Consider the following 12752-nt stretch of genomic DNA (forward strand, 5'->3'; position numbering starts at 1 on the left):
ATGGATTTGTGCTTTTAATTTAAATAGCAATTTTATAAGTTGGAAATGTTACTGCTGTGCCAGCCCCTTAGCAGGCTGCTGAAGAGAGCCCATAATATTTTGGTCTTGCTACTTTTTTTTCTACCAGCTCTGTTTGAAAGTGATTTTTCTTTTTAACATTAGAATTATTGCAGACTTAAATATATTTAACATTAAAAAACCAAACAAAAAAAAAACCCAAACCAAAGCAACAAGAATAACAAACCAAACAAATTTAAAATGTCAAGAAGAACGGAGCATCTGAAGGGTCAGAGAAGATATGGTACAGCTTTGAGGAGCTTAATGCAGAGTTCAGCCTGGAGAAGGGAAGGCTTCCGGGAAAACCTCAGAGCCCCTTGCAGGGCCTAAAGGGGCTCCATGAGAGCTGGAGAGGGACTGGGGACAAGGCATGGAGGGACAGGACACAGGGAATGGCTTCCCAGTGCCAGAGGGGAGGGCTGGATGGGAGATTGGGAAGGAATTCCTGGCTGTGAGGGTGGGCAGGCCCTGGCACGGGGTGCCCAGAGAGGCTGTGGCTGCCCCTGGATCCCCGGCAGTGTCCGGGCGGGGCTGGCCGGGGCCGGTGTCGCTCCGTGGCAGCGCTGGCCCCGGGCGGGGTTCGCAGCCGCCCGCGGGGGCGCTCGGGACGCGGCGATGCCGGAGCGCGGCGGCGGCGGCGGCTCCGAGCGGGCGGCGCTGGCCCTGGCCCGGCTCTCCGAGTGGGCGGACGCGCACCTGGGGCTGCTGCGGGTACCGGGGCCGGGCGGGAACCGGGGCCGGGCGGGAACCGGGCCGGGGGGGGCGCTGGGCCGGGCCGGGCCCCGCTGAGCCCCGTTCTCCTCCGCAGGGCCTGATCGCCGGCGCGGCCGTGGCCGGGGTGTTGCTGCTGGCGCGGAGCCTCCGCCTGGTGAGTGCGGGGCCGGGCCCGAGGCATGCGGGGGGAGCCCGGCACGGACCCGGGGGCGTGGGGGGAGCCCGGCACGGACCCGGGGGCGGGGAATGCGGGGGGAGCCCGGCACGGACCCGGGGGCGTGGGGGGAGCCCGGCACGGACCCGGGGGCGGGGAATGCGGGGGGAGCCCGGCACGGCCGCTCGGGGCCGGGGAATGCGGGGGGAGCGCGGCACGGGGGCCGCGGGCGGAGGGGGCCGGGCCGGGCCTGCCTCTCGCCCCGTGGTTGTCCCGCCCGCGGGCTGTTCTCGCCGGCACGGCCAAAGCATTCCTGTGTTTTGTTCTGGTTTGCTCAAAGCAGGAGCTGGTGGTTCCCCCGAAAGGCTCCTCACTCCTCAATACTTAGCGTTATTTATGTATTTAAGAAAGCATCAGCGTTCACTGCTTACAAATTACATAACTTTTCTATTAATTCGTGCTCAACCCCCTCTGCTTTAGTTGTACCTCTGGTTTCCATGTTAACCAGCCCGCAGGCCCAGCCCTTCCCTCCGTCTGAGGCCGGGGTGCCCTAGGCCTGGGTGGTCAGTGGGTCAGTGGTCGCGCTGTCCCACTGTTGGAATTGCCTTTCCCCAGGGACGGCTCTGCGCTGCTGCCTCCACTCCTGGTGGCTCCCGCCCAGACAGCCCATTCATCTTGGCATTGTCTTCACTTTTCCTTAAAACAAATGATTAGCCAAGCGTGCAAGGTTCACAATGCGATTGCTTAATCATAACGGTCCTGCTACAGCTACTGATTAACAACTGAAAAACACCAGCAAAGTTTGATTCAGATCTTGAGGGGCTCGATATCACTGTCTTGTGGCATCTCCACGGGTTCCTTGTGTTTGCCTGCTCCTAAAGCCTCTTGGAGGGGTAATGGGCCGTTCCCTGTCCCACTGTGCAGCTCGAGGACCCTCACTTGTCCAAACACAGCTGAAACAGGAGTTTCCTCGTGTACTCTCTGCCCTTCCACGCAGAGAACTGCTTCTGAATGGTTTTAAACATCACCCAAATCTTCCCTCACTCCCGGGATGGTCAGGTCACGCTGCACTAACACCACGCTGCTCACTCCTGGAAAAGCTGAGTCTCCACTGGCAGGAGCCATCACGCTTCCACAGGGTTCCAGCTGCTTGGAAAAGTCACAGTTACCCTCATCTTCCCTCTGCACAATTCCAAATGCTACAAGAGAACATTTGTGTGGAGCTTTTGCTTTAAAATCCTACCAGAAAACCTGAACTACGAATGTTACCAGAATTATTTTTCTCTATTTTTTGTTTGTTTGCTTTTGACCCAAGGGCCTGTGAGTGCATTAACCTGGCTGGTGGAGCTTCCAGAGCTTTAAACGAGTTCAGATTTGAACAACTTCTTTGCTTGAAAACCTTCAGGCTTCCTGCCTGCAAGGTCCCAAATTCCTGTGTTCCTAGTGGGAGGCCTTATGGACCGCAGAGGGGGAGATTTGCTAAATAAATAACACACAGGAGACACATCTTTAGTTGTGTTTTGGTGGGTTTTTTCCCAGCAGTTGTACATCAGTGGTCAGCGGGTTTCACAGCTGTGTAGAAGTAGGTCAGCACTCTGCTAAGGCCTCTTACAGTGAGACTTCAGTGTCTCAAATTTTGGGGGTCCTAATTTTTTGGGGTCTCACCCATCCATCCTCCCTCACCCCAGACCTGTGGCTGCTCCATTCCTGTGGCACGGCCCAAGTCTTTGCTGCTGCTCAGCTTGGTTTTCCTGTGTGATCACATAACCATCCCCTTTGGCTCCTCCCAGGCTGTAGTATCAAATTTAATCTTCTTGTGATCTTCTCAAAGCTGTTCACCTGCCTTTGTCTGTCTCCTCGTTTCCTCCCGCATCAAAGGTGGGGTTGTTTCTGCCCTCCCTGCTCTGCCTTTGTTTTCAGCGTGTCTGTCCTTTGGCTTCCTTTCACCCCTATCCCAGCCCCATTCAGGCTGCTTCTAAAACACTCTTTTTATGGGGAATCACGTGAACTTCAATAGGCATTGCTCAAAAACCGGCAGTTTCTGTTCTTTCTCTAAGCCTGGTTTTTATGTCCACACTGATGTTGCAAGTCCTGTAAAACAGGGACATGGCAAGTCTGGAGAGGCTGGCACAGCTTCTGCAACTGATCACTATTAAATATATATCTATGTTTTCTTGCCCATGGTGTCTGATAATAGAGGTGTAAGTTCCCAAACTGTTTTAAGAGATTGGATTTAGTGTGGCTGTAACCGCTCTACATTTTTTCTTAAAATTTTGTCTTGCTCTTCCTTCCATCAATAGACAACAAAGTTCACAAGTCCTTTGGATATACCTGTGGAGTTCGTAGAAAAGAATGTAAAACTGAGAGGGAAATTACATCACATCACAGAGAAGGGCCTGGAAGTTGAGCACATTCCCATCAGCATTCCTTTCATCACAGCCATCCAGAGAAAATGTGAGTAATGAGGAAAAGAGTGTGAAGTGCAAGGGCAGAAATGAAATGTGCTGCTCTTAGAGTGGCTGCAAGCTTGAGAGGAAGGGCTGAGGCACATTTCCAGCTCTGCCTTTTGGTCTTTCCGTGCTTTACAGGTGGGAAACTGGGGAATAAAAGACATGAGGAGAGTTTGTAACTACGGTGTTTGTGTTAATCCTTACTGTGATACCTTCCAGCAGCAAAAGTGCGCACTCAGGCACAGCTCATCTCATTCCTGGCAAAAAGCCTCTGTTGGGATTGTGCTTTTATTTGCAGACACCCATTTTTGGGGACACTTTTGCTGTCAGAAATAAACTGTCCTTCACCTCTGTGACTCTCAAACTGGCTTTGCAAACACCAGCAGGTGCTGATGCTTCCACCCCTTTGGATAAAGGATAGTGGCTGAGAGTGGGAGCAGATCCTTTTCTCTACATGCAAAATAAACCAAAATTGATTTTCAATTAGGCAATATTGAATTTTTTTTTTCCTGAAGAAGAGATGAGACCAAATTCTTGTTTGCTTTGAGGAACTAAAAGGGATTCTTTTAGTCCATGGGAATCAATTCATTACCAACAGCTGAGAGTCTGTGCAAAGCCTGAGCTTTCCCCCAGCACCAGATTTCTCCCTTTCCCTTGCAGGGCAGCCGGAGGGGCTCCTGCTGATCCGCCTGGCCGGGGTGGAGCTGGCTCCAGGCAGCACGGCCTGGCTGCAGCGGGAGCTGCTCCCCAAACAGCCCCTGTGGTTCCAGCTCCTGGGAAGGGACAGCTCAGCCCTGGAGTGTCTTGTTTTAGTCCATAAGGTAAAGAGAGACACAAAAACTGGCTCTGATCTGTGGTTTTAAATGTGAGTGTAGTCACATGGTTATCTCAGTACATTTAACAAATGTTATTATTTATGATTTATCTTCCTTGGTGTGAATTTTAAATGTTGCATTTGCAAATCTGATTGCAGGAGCAACAGTTTTTCAGACTGATTCATGGCAGGAATGTGTTTCTCTGCCAGTGCCAAACAGGCATCCTGTAGTTCTGATTAGCCTAGTGTTTGGGTTATCCAATGTTCCCTCACAAATGCCTTGCATTATAGAATCCATGGTTTGGGTTGAAAAGGACTTAAAAGACCATCCAGTCCCAGCCCATGGGCAGGGACACCTCCCACTGTCCCAGGCTGCTCCAAGCCCCAATGTCCAGCCTGGCCTTGGGCACTGCCAGGGATCCAGGGGCAGCCACAGCTGCTCTGGGCACCCTGTGCCAGGGCCTCCCCACTGTCACACTGGAGTTGGGTTTTAAGTCACCTGGATTCCTCTTCACTTTTAACTTCTTCTGCCAAAGCGTAGATTTAGCCATGAGTAAAGCTTGTGCCTCTGAGGGAGTTCACACCAGACCCCAAATAACCCCATTTCAATGGTGAATATCTGTTTACTGTTATTATCTGTTATAATTATCTGTTATTTATTTTATTATTTTTTATAGGGTGGACTTCTCAGTGTGTGCTTGAATGAAGAGCTCTTGAGCCAAGGGCTGGGCAGAGCAGCCCGGATTGAGGGACTGCCTCACCACTCCCGCCTCTACTGGAAACTGCACAAAAGGCTCCTCCGGGCAGAGTTAAAGGCTGTGAAGAAAAATAAAGGCATATGGAAAGACCAAAGCTACTCTGAAAGAATCCAGGAGCGCATAAGCAGCAATAAATTCCTGCTGAGGCTGAAACAGTTTGTGAGCTGGGTTAGAAGCTCCACCGAGAGGTAAAGAGGTGGGGAATGCAGTTCCCCAGGTTGTGGGATTTGTGTCTGTTTGTGATCACAATCAGTGCTGTGATGTTGAGGGTCCCTGTCTGGAACACAAACCGCACAGTTACTGGGTTACACAGAATATAAACCCCCAGTTCATGGGTTATATGGAATCTATCCCCTATCATAACCCACATGGGATTGAAGTTTTAGTAGCAGCGTGCAGGCCACCAATGAAAATGTTCTGATGCCAGACTTCTCCACAGTGATGTCCTAAATTAGCTGTCCAGTTTCCCACCTGCTAAACCCCTCCGACCTGTGCTGCCCAGGCAGGGCAGCAGGGACAGTGCAGGTTGGAGGTGCAGTGCCACTTCACACCTCTGTAATGTGCCATTGCTGCCGAGCTCACACTGGACAGAAACCCCATGTCAGGCCTTTACAAAGCTCGTGGGATGGGTTCAAACACAAACTTTTTGTTTGAATTCTGTTCTTGTGCTACGTTTTTTGTGTAATTTGTGGTTTAAAACTCATTCATCTTGAATAACGGGTTGCATTGTTAGCGATATAAAAGGTGATTTGTTACGGCCGATCTTCAAAAGCTGATAAGGTTGTAATAACTAAAGTTCCTCGGGGTAAAAAACCACTTGGTGTATCAAAGAATATAATGTCAGGAATCCAAATTTTTCAAAGACACCTTTCATTTGAAGAGGAAGAACCTATGTTGTTTCTTTCTGATGGTTCTGTAAGTATCTAAAATTAGATGAATATAGAACATTACCATGAAATTTGACAACGAGGATCAGACTGTGCTAAGAACTTAAATTCTTGCTTTATTTTTGATACACGTGTGAAGTATATGAGTGTATTACTATTTATGTTGTAAATATTCTTAGAATAAAGATTGAATTTCTTAAGTTTATTGCTGCATGTTTTATATACCGAGCTTTTGGCCCTTGTTTAACCTCCCACAGTCCCAATATGTATTTAAAGTGAAGTGTTTTACAGATTTTCTTTCTTTCTGTGTGATTGCTTTCCAGTGAAACACTGAGGAGAAGAGTGTGGTACAAAAAAAACTTCATAATTGAGCACTGCTTGTCTGGCAATTAGTCGCTACATCAGCATTTTCTCTGCTGACTTCAGGGCAAAGTTGTGACTCCTGAGATCCTAAAAAAAACCCCAGTTTCCTTGGGCAAGAATAGATGTTAGTGGTTCTTTACTCCTTTTGTTCCTGGTCCTCCCAGGGTGAGGCTGGTGCTAGGGAGCAGCAAGCCATGAAACACCTGCAGTGTGTTGGAACCCAGTGTGGGGAGCAGCTCTGGGGCAGCAAACCAGGTGTCTGTGCCTGTTTGAAAATGAAAAATAAAAAAGGTGGGATTCTGGGTTTATGCATAAGACAGCGAAGGGCTGGGCCAGCCACCACCGTGGTTCTTGGACATGAAACTCATCAGTCAGTCAGGGATTCGGGATTGGCCACGGCACCCTCCGGAGCAAAACTCAAAGCTGAGTTTGAACCCCAAAGTACACGTTCAGGCTCAGCAAAAATCCGCTTCTCCTGGGGGTTTATAGGTGTTCCTGTTCCTATGGCTGGGAAGTAGGAGGAGCTTTTCTGAGCTGGGCATAATTGAACAGTTATGGTTTATTTTCTGTAATAATTAAATGTAATTCTGGACTTTGCACTTCTGTTGTGTTGATGAGTCACAGGAGGATTTATCACAAAAATCCATTCTAAAGCTGAGACAAAAGTCTCAGGAAGCCACACGCTATATTTCTAGCAAGCAGAGGTGAGGTGTGGGCGAATGTGAACCGAGTGTTATTCCTTCACATGGATTTGGAGTTGCAGTGACAAATGATTTCTTCAGGGTCAGGTCCTGTAATTGTTTGTTAATGCTGTTTTCCTTATCATGCAGGGCTTATCTTAAACCAAAACCAACCAACCCACCAGCACACCCTCCCCCCTCAGAAAAACCCAATTCAGTTCAAAGCTGAGCTTTCCATCTGTGCAGGGCTTGAGAGGTTGCAGATCCTGTCTCTGTGGGAGGCCTGGCTATTGGAAAGGCAGTAATAGGAGCAGAGACAAATATCTCTGCAGAACCCGGCTGAGCCGGCTGGGAGGCTGGGGGAGAAGCAGCATTTGTTCCAGTACATAAAACCCCCACGCTGCCTCTCGGGAGCTCCATCCCTCCCTTCACCCGCAGCAATGCCCGGCAGAGGATTTCCAGGAGAGGAGGCAGTTCTCTGACTGGGAGTAAGGACAAGAACTAAACTGCGCAGCTCTTGTGCCTTTGCCCCTGCAACTGCATATGCTGTGAGCGATGCAACATCTTCAAAAGATCACAGGGCGTGAGAGACCCGGCTTCCAAATGGCCCAAGAAAAATACCTCCGACCCTGCACAGACTTTTTATTGCTGGTGTGGCATGTCAGGCAAATGGCAATAAACATCCCCGGCCCCTCGGAGCCCACCGGCAGCGTGGGCACGGGGCTGTTGTTCGCATCCTTTGGGAACAAACTTCTGAGCAGGGCTATTGTGACAGGAGAACGGTGAATGGCTTTAGCTGGAGGCAGATCGGTTTAGATTGGATTTAAGAAAGAATTGTTTTACGCAGAGGGTGGTGAAGTCCTGGCGCAGGTTGCCCAGAGAAGCTGCGGCTGCCCCATCCCTGGGATTGTCCAAGGCCAGGTTGGACGGGGCTTGGAGCAGCCTGGGCTAGTGCAAGGTGTCCCTGCCCACGGCAGGGGTGGGACGGGAGGGCCGGGGGTCTCCATGGCACCCGCCGGGCGAGGGGCCGCCCCGAGGGGCCGCCGCGCTCCTCCGCTTCTCCCTCCGTTCCCAGCGGGTTCCACCGGCACCGCTCCCCACGGCTCGGCCCGGGGTGCTCGGTGAGTCCCGCCGGGAGGAGACTCTGCCGGGGCGGGCGGCGCTGAGGGCAGCGGGGCCGGGGAGTCCCGGCCGGGCGGCGCTGAGGGCAGCGGGGCCGGGGAGTCCCAGGCGGCGCTGAGGGGAGCGGAGCGGGCGGGGGCTCAGTCCCGGGCGGCGCTGAGGGGAGCGGAGCGGAGCGGGGCGGGCGGGGGCTCAGTCCCGGGCGGCGCTGTCCCGCCGCTCGCGGCGCACACACAATGGAGCAGGTTGAAGAGGCGCGGGGCCGCGGCAACACCGGGGCTGGATCTCGGCTCGGGCCGCCGCAGCCGCTCCGCCGGCGGACGGGACGCTCCGCTCCGTGGAGGCCGCTCCGGGTTTCGGCAGGGTCCGTGGCGGGGGCGGGCCGCGCCGGGCCGGGCGGGGCGGGCGGCAGCGCTGGGGTTTGAACGGGAGCAGGTTGTGCGGCCGGAGCGGGTTGGGGCCGTGCGGGTGGCTGTGGCGGCGAGAGACCGCACCGGACCGGGCCCGACCCGACCCAGCCGGCGGCCACGGTGAGGGCGGACGGGACCCCCGAGCCCCGTTCCTGTGTGCGGCCCCGCGGGCGCTCCTGCGGCAGGACGGGGCTGTGTTCCTGCGAGCCTCCGCTGGGCTTTCGCTTGCGGTTGATGCTGGTTTCTCCCGGTGTTTGCGGCCGAAAGTTGAGGTGAGGGTTTACAGGGTGTAACTTTTTTCGGCCTCTTTTACAAAGACCGGTTTACGCTCCGCTCGCCCCGGTCGCTCGCTGTGCGAAGGAGCCGCTCCGGGGCTCTCCTGAGGTGCTGCCGCAGCCGCTGCTCCGGCCGTGTTTGTCCTGCTGGGTACAGAAAGGATGGCCGGGATGCACTTGCAGCCGTTGTCCCGCGGCTGGCCCCGCGTTCGCCATGTGCCGGGGCGGCTCTGCCCCGCGGCTGTGCCAGGGCAGCACCTGGGCCGCGGGCAGTGAAACCGGAGCGAGCTGCAGCCGCTGGGCTCGCCCTAGGCCGAGCCCAGCCCGTGTTAAAAGAGGCTTAGCGGAAAATCCCGACGCCCATGAAGAGCGCAGGACAGCAGGCAGGAGTGCCGCACGGTGGGAGCACGCCTGTCCCGACCTGGAAGGTGCTGGGGAAGGTGGGGGTTGAGAAGAGTCAAACCTCTTGCTGGATTGAGTCCTCCCTAAGAATACCTTATTTCTAATTGCCTACTCCATAAACCATTAAAAAAAAAAAAAAAAAAAAAAAAGGAAGTGCAATGATGTGGAAATTAAACTCCGTGCACGTTTTGTTGTAATTAAGCTACTCTGTGCAATTCTGGGAACTTCAACTCCAGCTGGCTGAAAAGCGTTTTAGAAGAAGTGTTATTAAATTCCAGGGAGAAAGATATAAGCCTTATCTGATGGACCAGTCATAGGCTCTTTGTTTAAAGTGTGCTTTAACTCCTGTGTTATAAAACACAATGTTTGCCTGTTTTCAGGGGGCCCTCCTGATTTACTTGTCCTTGGGACTTCTGGCCCACAGGTTGCAAAACTTAAAGGAAATGAAAGAAAACTTGAGGTGTTTGTTCTGAAATGTGAAAGAATAATTGCAGGTAACAGTACTGAAAAGAGAGGCAGGGTTCAACCCTGCAGTGAAGCACCTGAGTTAAAGATAATGTGGGATATGGAAAGAAAATCCAGGCTTTTTGGGAGGTGAGAGACAGCAGAGTGCATGCACGCTGTTAAAAATCTTCTTGGTTCTTTAAGCATCAGCTCCCTGGAATAAGTTTGAGAGTGCTACTTTTACAGAATTTGTTTTTAACTCTGAAGGATGCTTTTTTCCTACATTTAAAAATGCCCGTAGCCTGTTAGAGAAAGAAATGTTAAGTTTTATCAGCTGAAGATGCGCGACTGTTCACGGGTGCTTTCTGGTTCTGTGCTACCCATTGTCTATAAAAATGGGGATCAGCTGGTGGGTTGGGATCAAGTGGTGCACAACTCATTATTTTAACAATAGGGGCTCGGCTTGGGAGGTTGCCTAGGGAATTGATTTAATGCTGCTGTCCTTTCAGCCGTTGAGGCGGATGTCCCGCCATGACTTTGATCAAAATCACCGGTATTTGAGAAGGAGAATAAAATTTTCACTCCATAAAAGCAAAGGAGAGGCCACCCGCTATTAACAGCTCCCAGTTTTGCATGAGCTGATCTGTAATTTAAAACACTGTCAAGAAATACCCGTGGCAGTAGAACAGTTTCATGAGCATCAAAATACAGAATGAAAATTAGTCCTCTGTTCAATATTTGGCTTCCCCTCACTGCTGAGAAAGGCTTTAACACCTAAGCTGTGTGTTTCTGTTGGCTCTACAAAGTAATCTTGCTATAAATGGAATAGTTTTCCTTTAATGAAATATGAATAAGCTGAGTTTTTTCTAAGGTGTCAGCCAAGATCCAATTCAATTTAAATTGATAGCATTGATGGCAGAGCCAGGGCACAGCCACATGGAGTTGTGTGGTGGTGTAGAGATTTGTTTTGTTTGTTTGCTCTGGGTTTTTCTATAAGTTTAAACAACGCTGAATGTTAAAAAAACAAAATCCAACTCTCTGAATTGGGAAAGCAAATGTCTGTCTCCAGGTTTGCTGGAGACCTGCTGCACTGTCTGCAGTAGGACAGCATTTTCTGCCTGTGTTTTCAGAGGAGGTAAGACGGTCATGCCTAATTGCTTTGGAGGGTCTTACAGAAACTCCTTCGATGAGTGCTTCAGATGCACTTGACTGTGTTGAAGTGAGGGTGCTGTACAAGCAGTTTTATGGCATTTTCCTCGTGGCACAGTGGGATGCAGAGCATGTTCTGAGCAGTCATGGCTGTTGTACCGGGAGGCTGTTAGAGCCAGTGATTCCCTGGGCGGTGGATTCATGGGTTTGAACCTCTGGGTCTGGCCTGTGCCAGGGATAAATCTGGCTTGCTTCCCAGCCCACAGGCAGAAGGTGCTTCTGGTGGAGCCCTGCAGGGGTCAGCTGGTGCCAGACTGATCTAACGGCCAGGAGGGAGCTGTGTGTTCTTGTGTACTTATTTGGGTTTGTTTTCCTCCTTTCTTGTTTACTTTAGGAAACTGGAACTGTTTTCTGTAACAAAGGTGGCTTTCTTGTTTCGATCTCTATGGTTACTGAGGGCGGTGTTGTTACTCCAGAGATCTGAGCTTGCCCTCTGATCTGAGCTTTCCTGACTTTGGAGCCTTTTGCTGCTCATCTGACACACAGAAGGACTGTCTAGTGTACTTGGGTGGCTGGGAGTGAAGTGGAGCACAGATCTGAGGGATGGGAAGGCAGGTTGGGGGATCCACAATGCGAGGAAGTATCTGCAGATGGGCGCTTACAGGGCTTCCCCTGGGGGCAGTGGATGTGCAGGGGAGGGGCAAGGAGAGGTGGGCAGAGTTTGGGGCAGGCGCCTGTTGCAGGGCTAGAAACAGCCAGGGACAGGGTGCTGAGGATGCCACGTGCCCCAGTGGAGGCTCAGTCATCCACTGAAGGATGTAAAACCGCTCCAAGGGCGTTTGGCCGCGTGTGTTACAGTTCTTGGCATGAGGTGCCCATGTGAGTCTCTTCAGCCTGAAGTAACTCAAGGCTGCTTGCAAGAAACTTCAAGTGGAGACAGGCTGTGGTGCAGAGCGGTCTGTGCTCGGTTCCAGATGTGATGTATTGGAGCTGACACAGAGTTTCCTGTTCCTTTGCACTCTGAGTGTGACCCAGCGTGTGGCTGAGGTGGAATACGGGATGTGTCAACTGGGAAGGCTTGGGTCACACCAGACAATGCTGAGCCTCAACGAGCTTTTCTTTCTTTGCTTGATCTTTGTTCCACCCAGAGGTGAAAAAAAGGAAGAATCTTATCAATTACCAGCTGTGTTAATTGATGTCCAGCACAGAGGGTCTTGTGGTGTGAAATGCCCACTCCTTGGGGGAGCCACACACCCACTGATAAGAGGCCAAGTACACAAGGTGCAGGTCATCCATGTCCATGCCTGGTTGCATTGGCGCAAGTCCTTTCCAGGCATCTTATTTTTATCTTCACAGTTCATCACACAGTGAGTCGTCTCTCTACATTTTAGATTTTCATTTACAGAAAGATTTCTGCATTCACTTGCAGTTTGAAACCCTCTGTGCAGCGGACCCAAACCTGATTTGGATTGGTGAATGAGTGTACAGAGAGCTGGCAGAGGCAGCAGAAAGGTGTGCAGAGCACTGGAAATCTGTGCGAGGAAAATGTGCATGGACTTTCACTCATACTGACCCATCCCATGTCTGGTGGGATGAGTGTCACCCTGAACAAGGTGTGCAGGGCAGGTGCGAGCTGAAGCTGTGCCTGCTGAACCTCAGAGGCAGCAGCATGCTGCCCTCCTGGAAAGAATTCCTTAAAGAGGAGAACAACAAATTCCATTTAGGCCTCTCGAGGAATGGGGAGCAAATGCTAATTCCCTTTCAGGGTCTGTTGCCATGGGGAGTCAGTTCAAATCCTTTCTAATGCCTTCCTCAGCAGCAAGTTGTGCTGACACATGCTTTTCATGGCTTCCAGTGATGCCAGAAGGAGCGGAGAAATGACTGGGAACAAAAGCTCCATGGGAATGAACAGCCCCGGGAAGAGCAGAGGTTGCTGTAGGCTGGCTGGGCTGGCACAGGTGGAGTTGTCCTTTGCACAGGGAGCTCAGCTCAGTGTCCTGCCCACCTGGGAGGGATGGGTGCCCAGGGAACTTGTCTGCCAGACCCTGGTGTGGTGCTGTGCAGGGAGCCCAA

The 12752-nt window shown here is 51.7% G+C and overlaps 2 protein-coding genes across 2 annotated transcripts in view; both read left to right on the forward strand.

Moving 5' to 3' along the window:
* Window positions 1-672: 672 nt before the first annotated feature.
* C10H3orf33 (chromosome 10 C3orf33 homolog) lies at window positions 673-6039 on the forward strand. Its single transcript, XM_048314677.1, has 5 exons — window positions 673-768; window positions 866-925; window positions 3226-3379; window positions 4036-4196; window positions 4867-6039. The coding sequence occupies exons 1-5, from the start codon at window positions 673-675 to the stop codon at window positions 5137-5139; spliced, it is 744 nt and encodes a 247-aa protein (XP_048170634.1). The 3' UTR covers window positions 5140-6039.
* Window positions 6040-8575: 2536 nt separating this feature from the next.
* PLCH1 (phospholipase C eta 1) overlaps window positions 8576-12752 on the forward strand; it is a 57968-nt gene continuing 53791 nt past the window's right edge. The window contains exon 1 of the mRNA XM_048314597.1: window positions 8576-8681. The gene's annotated coding sequence lies outside the window, so the exon portion shown is untranslated. The remainder of the gene's footprint in view (window positions 8682-12752) is intronic.

The sequence above is a fragment of the Corvus hawaiiensis genome, chromosome 10, assembly GCF_020740725.1.
Source record: "Corvus hawaiiensis isolate bCorHaw1 chromosome 10, bCorHaw1.pri.cur, whole genome shotgun sequence".
Classification (NCBI taxonomy): domain Eukaryota; kingdom Metazoa; phylum Chordata; class Aves; order Passeriformes; family Corvidae; genus Corvus; species Corvus hawaiiensis.

Coding starts and splice junctions, on each gene's coding strand:
- C10H3orf33 (XM_048314677.1), top strand. CDS start 673: ATGCCGGAGCGCGGCGGCGGCGGCGGCTCCGAGCGGGCGGCGCTGGCC. Junction 926..3,225: donor TGGCGCGGAGCCTCCGCCTG/GTGAGTGCGGGG, acceptor TTCCATCAATAG/ACAACAAAGTTCACAAGTCC. Junction 3,380..4,035: donor CACAGCCATCCAGAGAAAAT/GTGAGTAATGAG, acceptor TTTCCCTTGCAG/GGCAGCCGGAGGGGCTCCTG.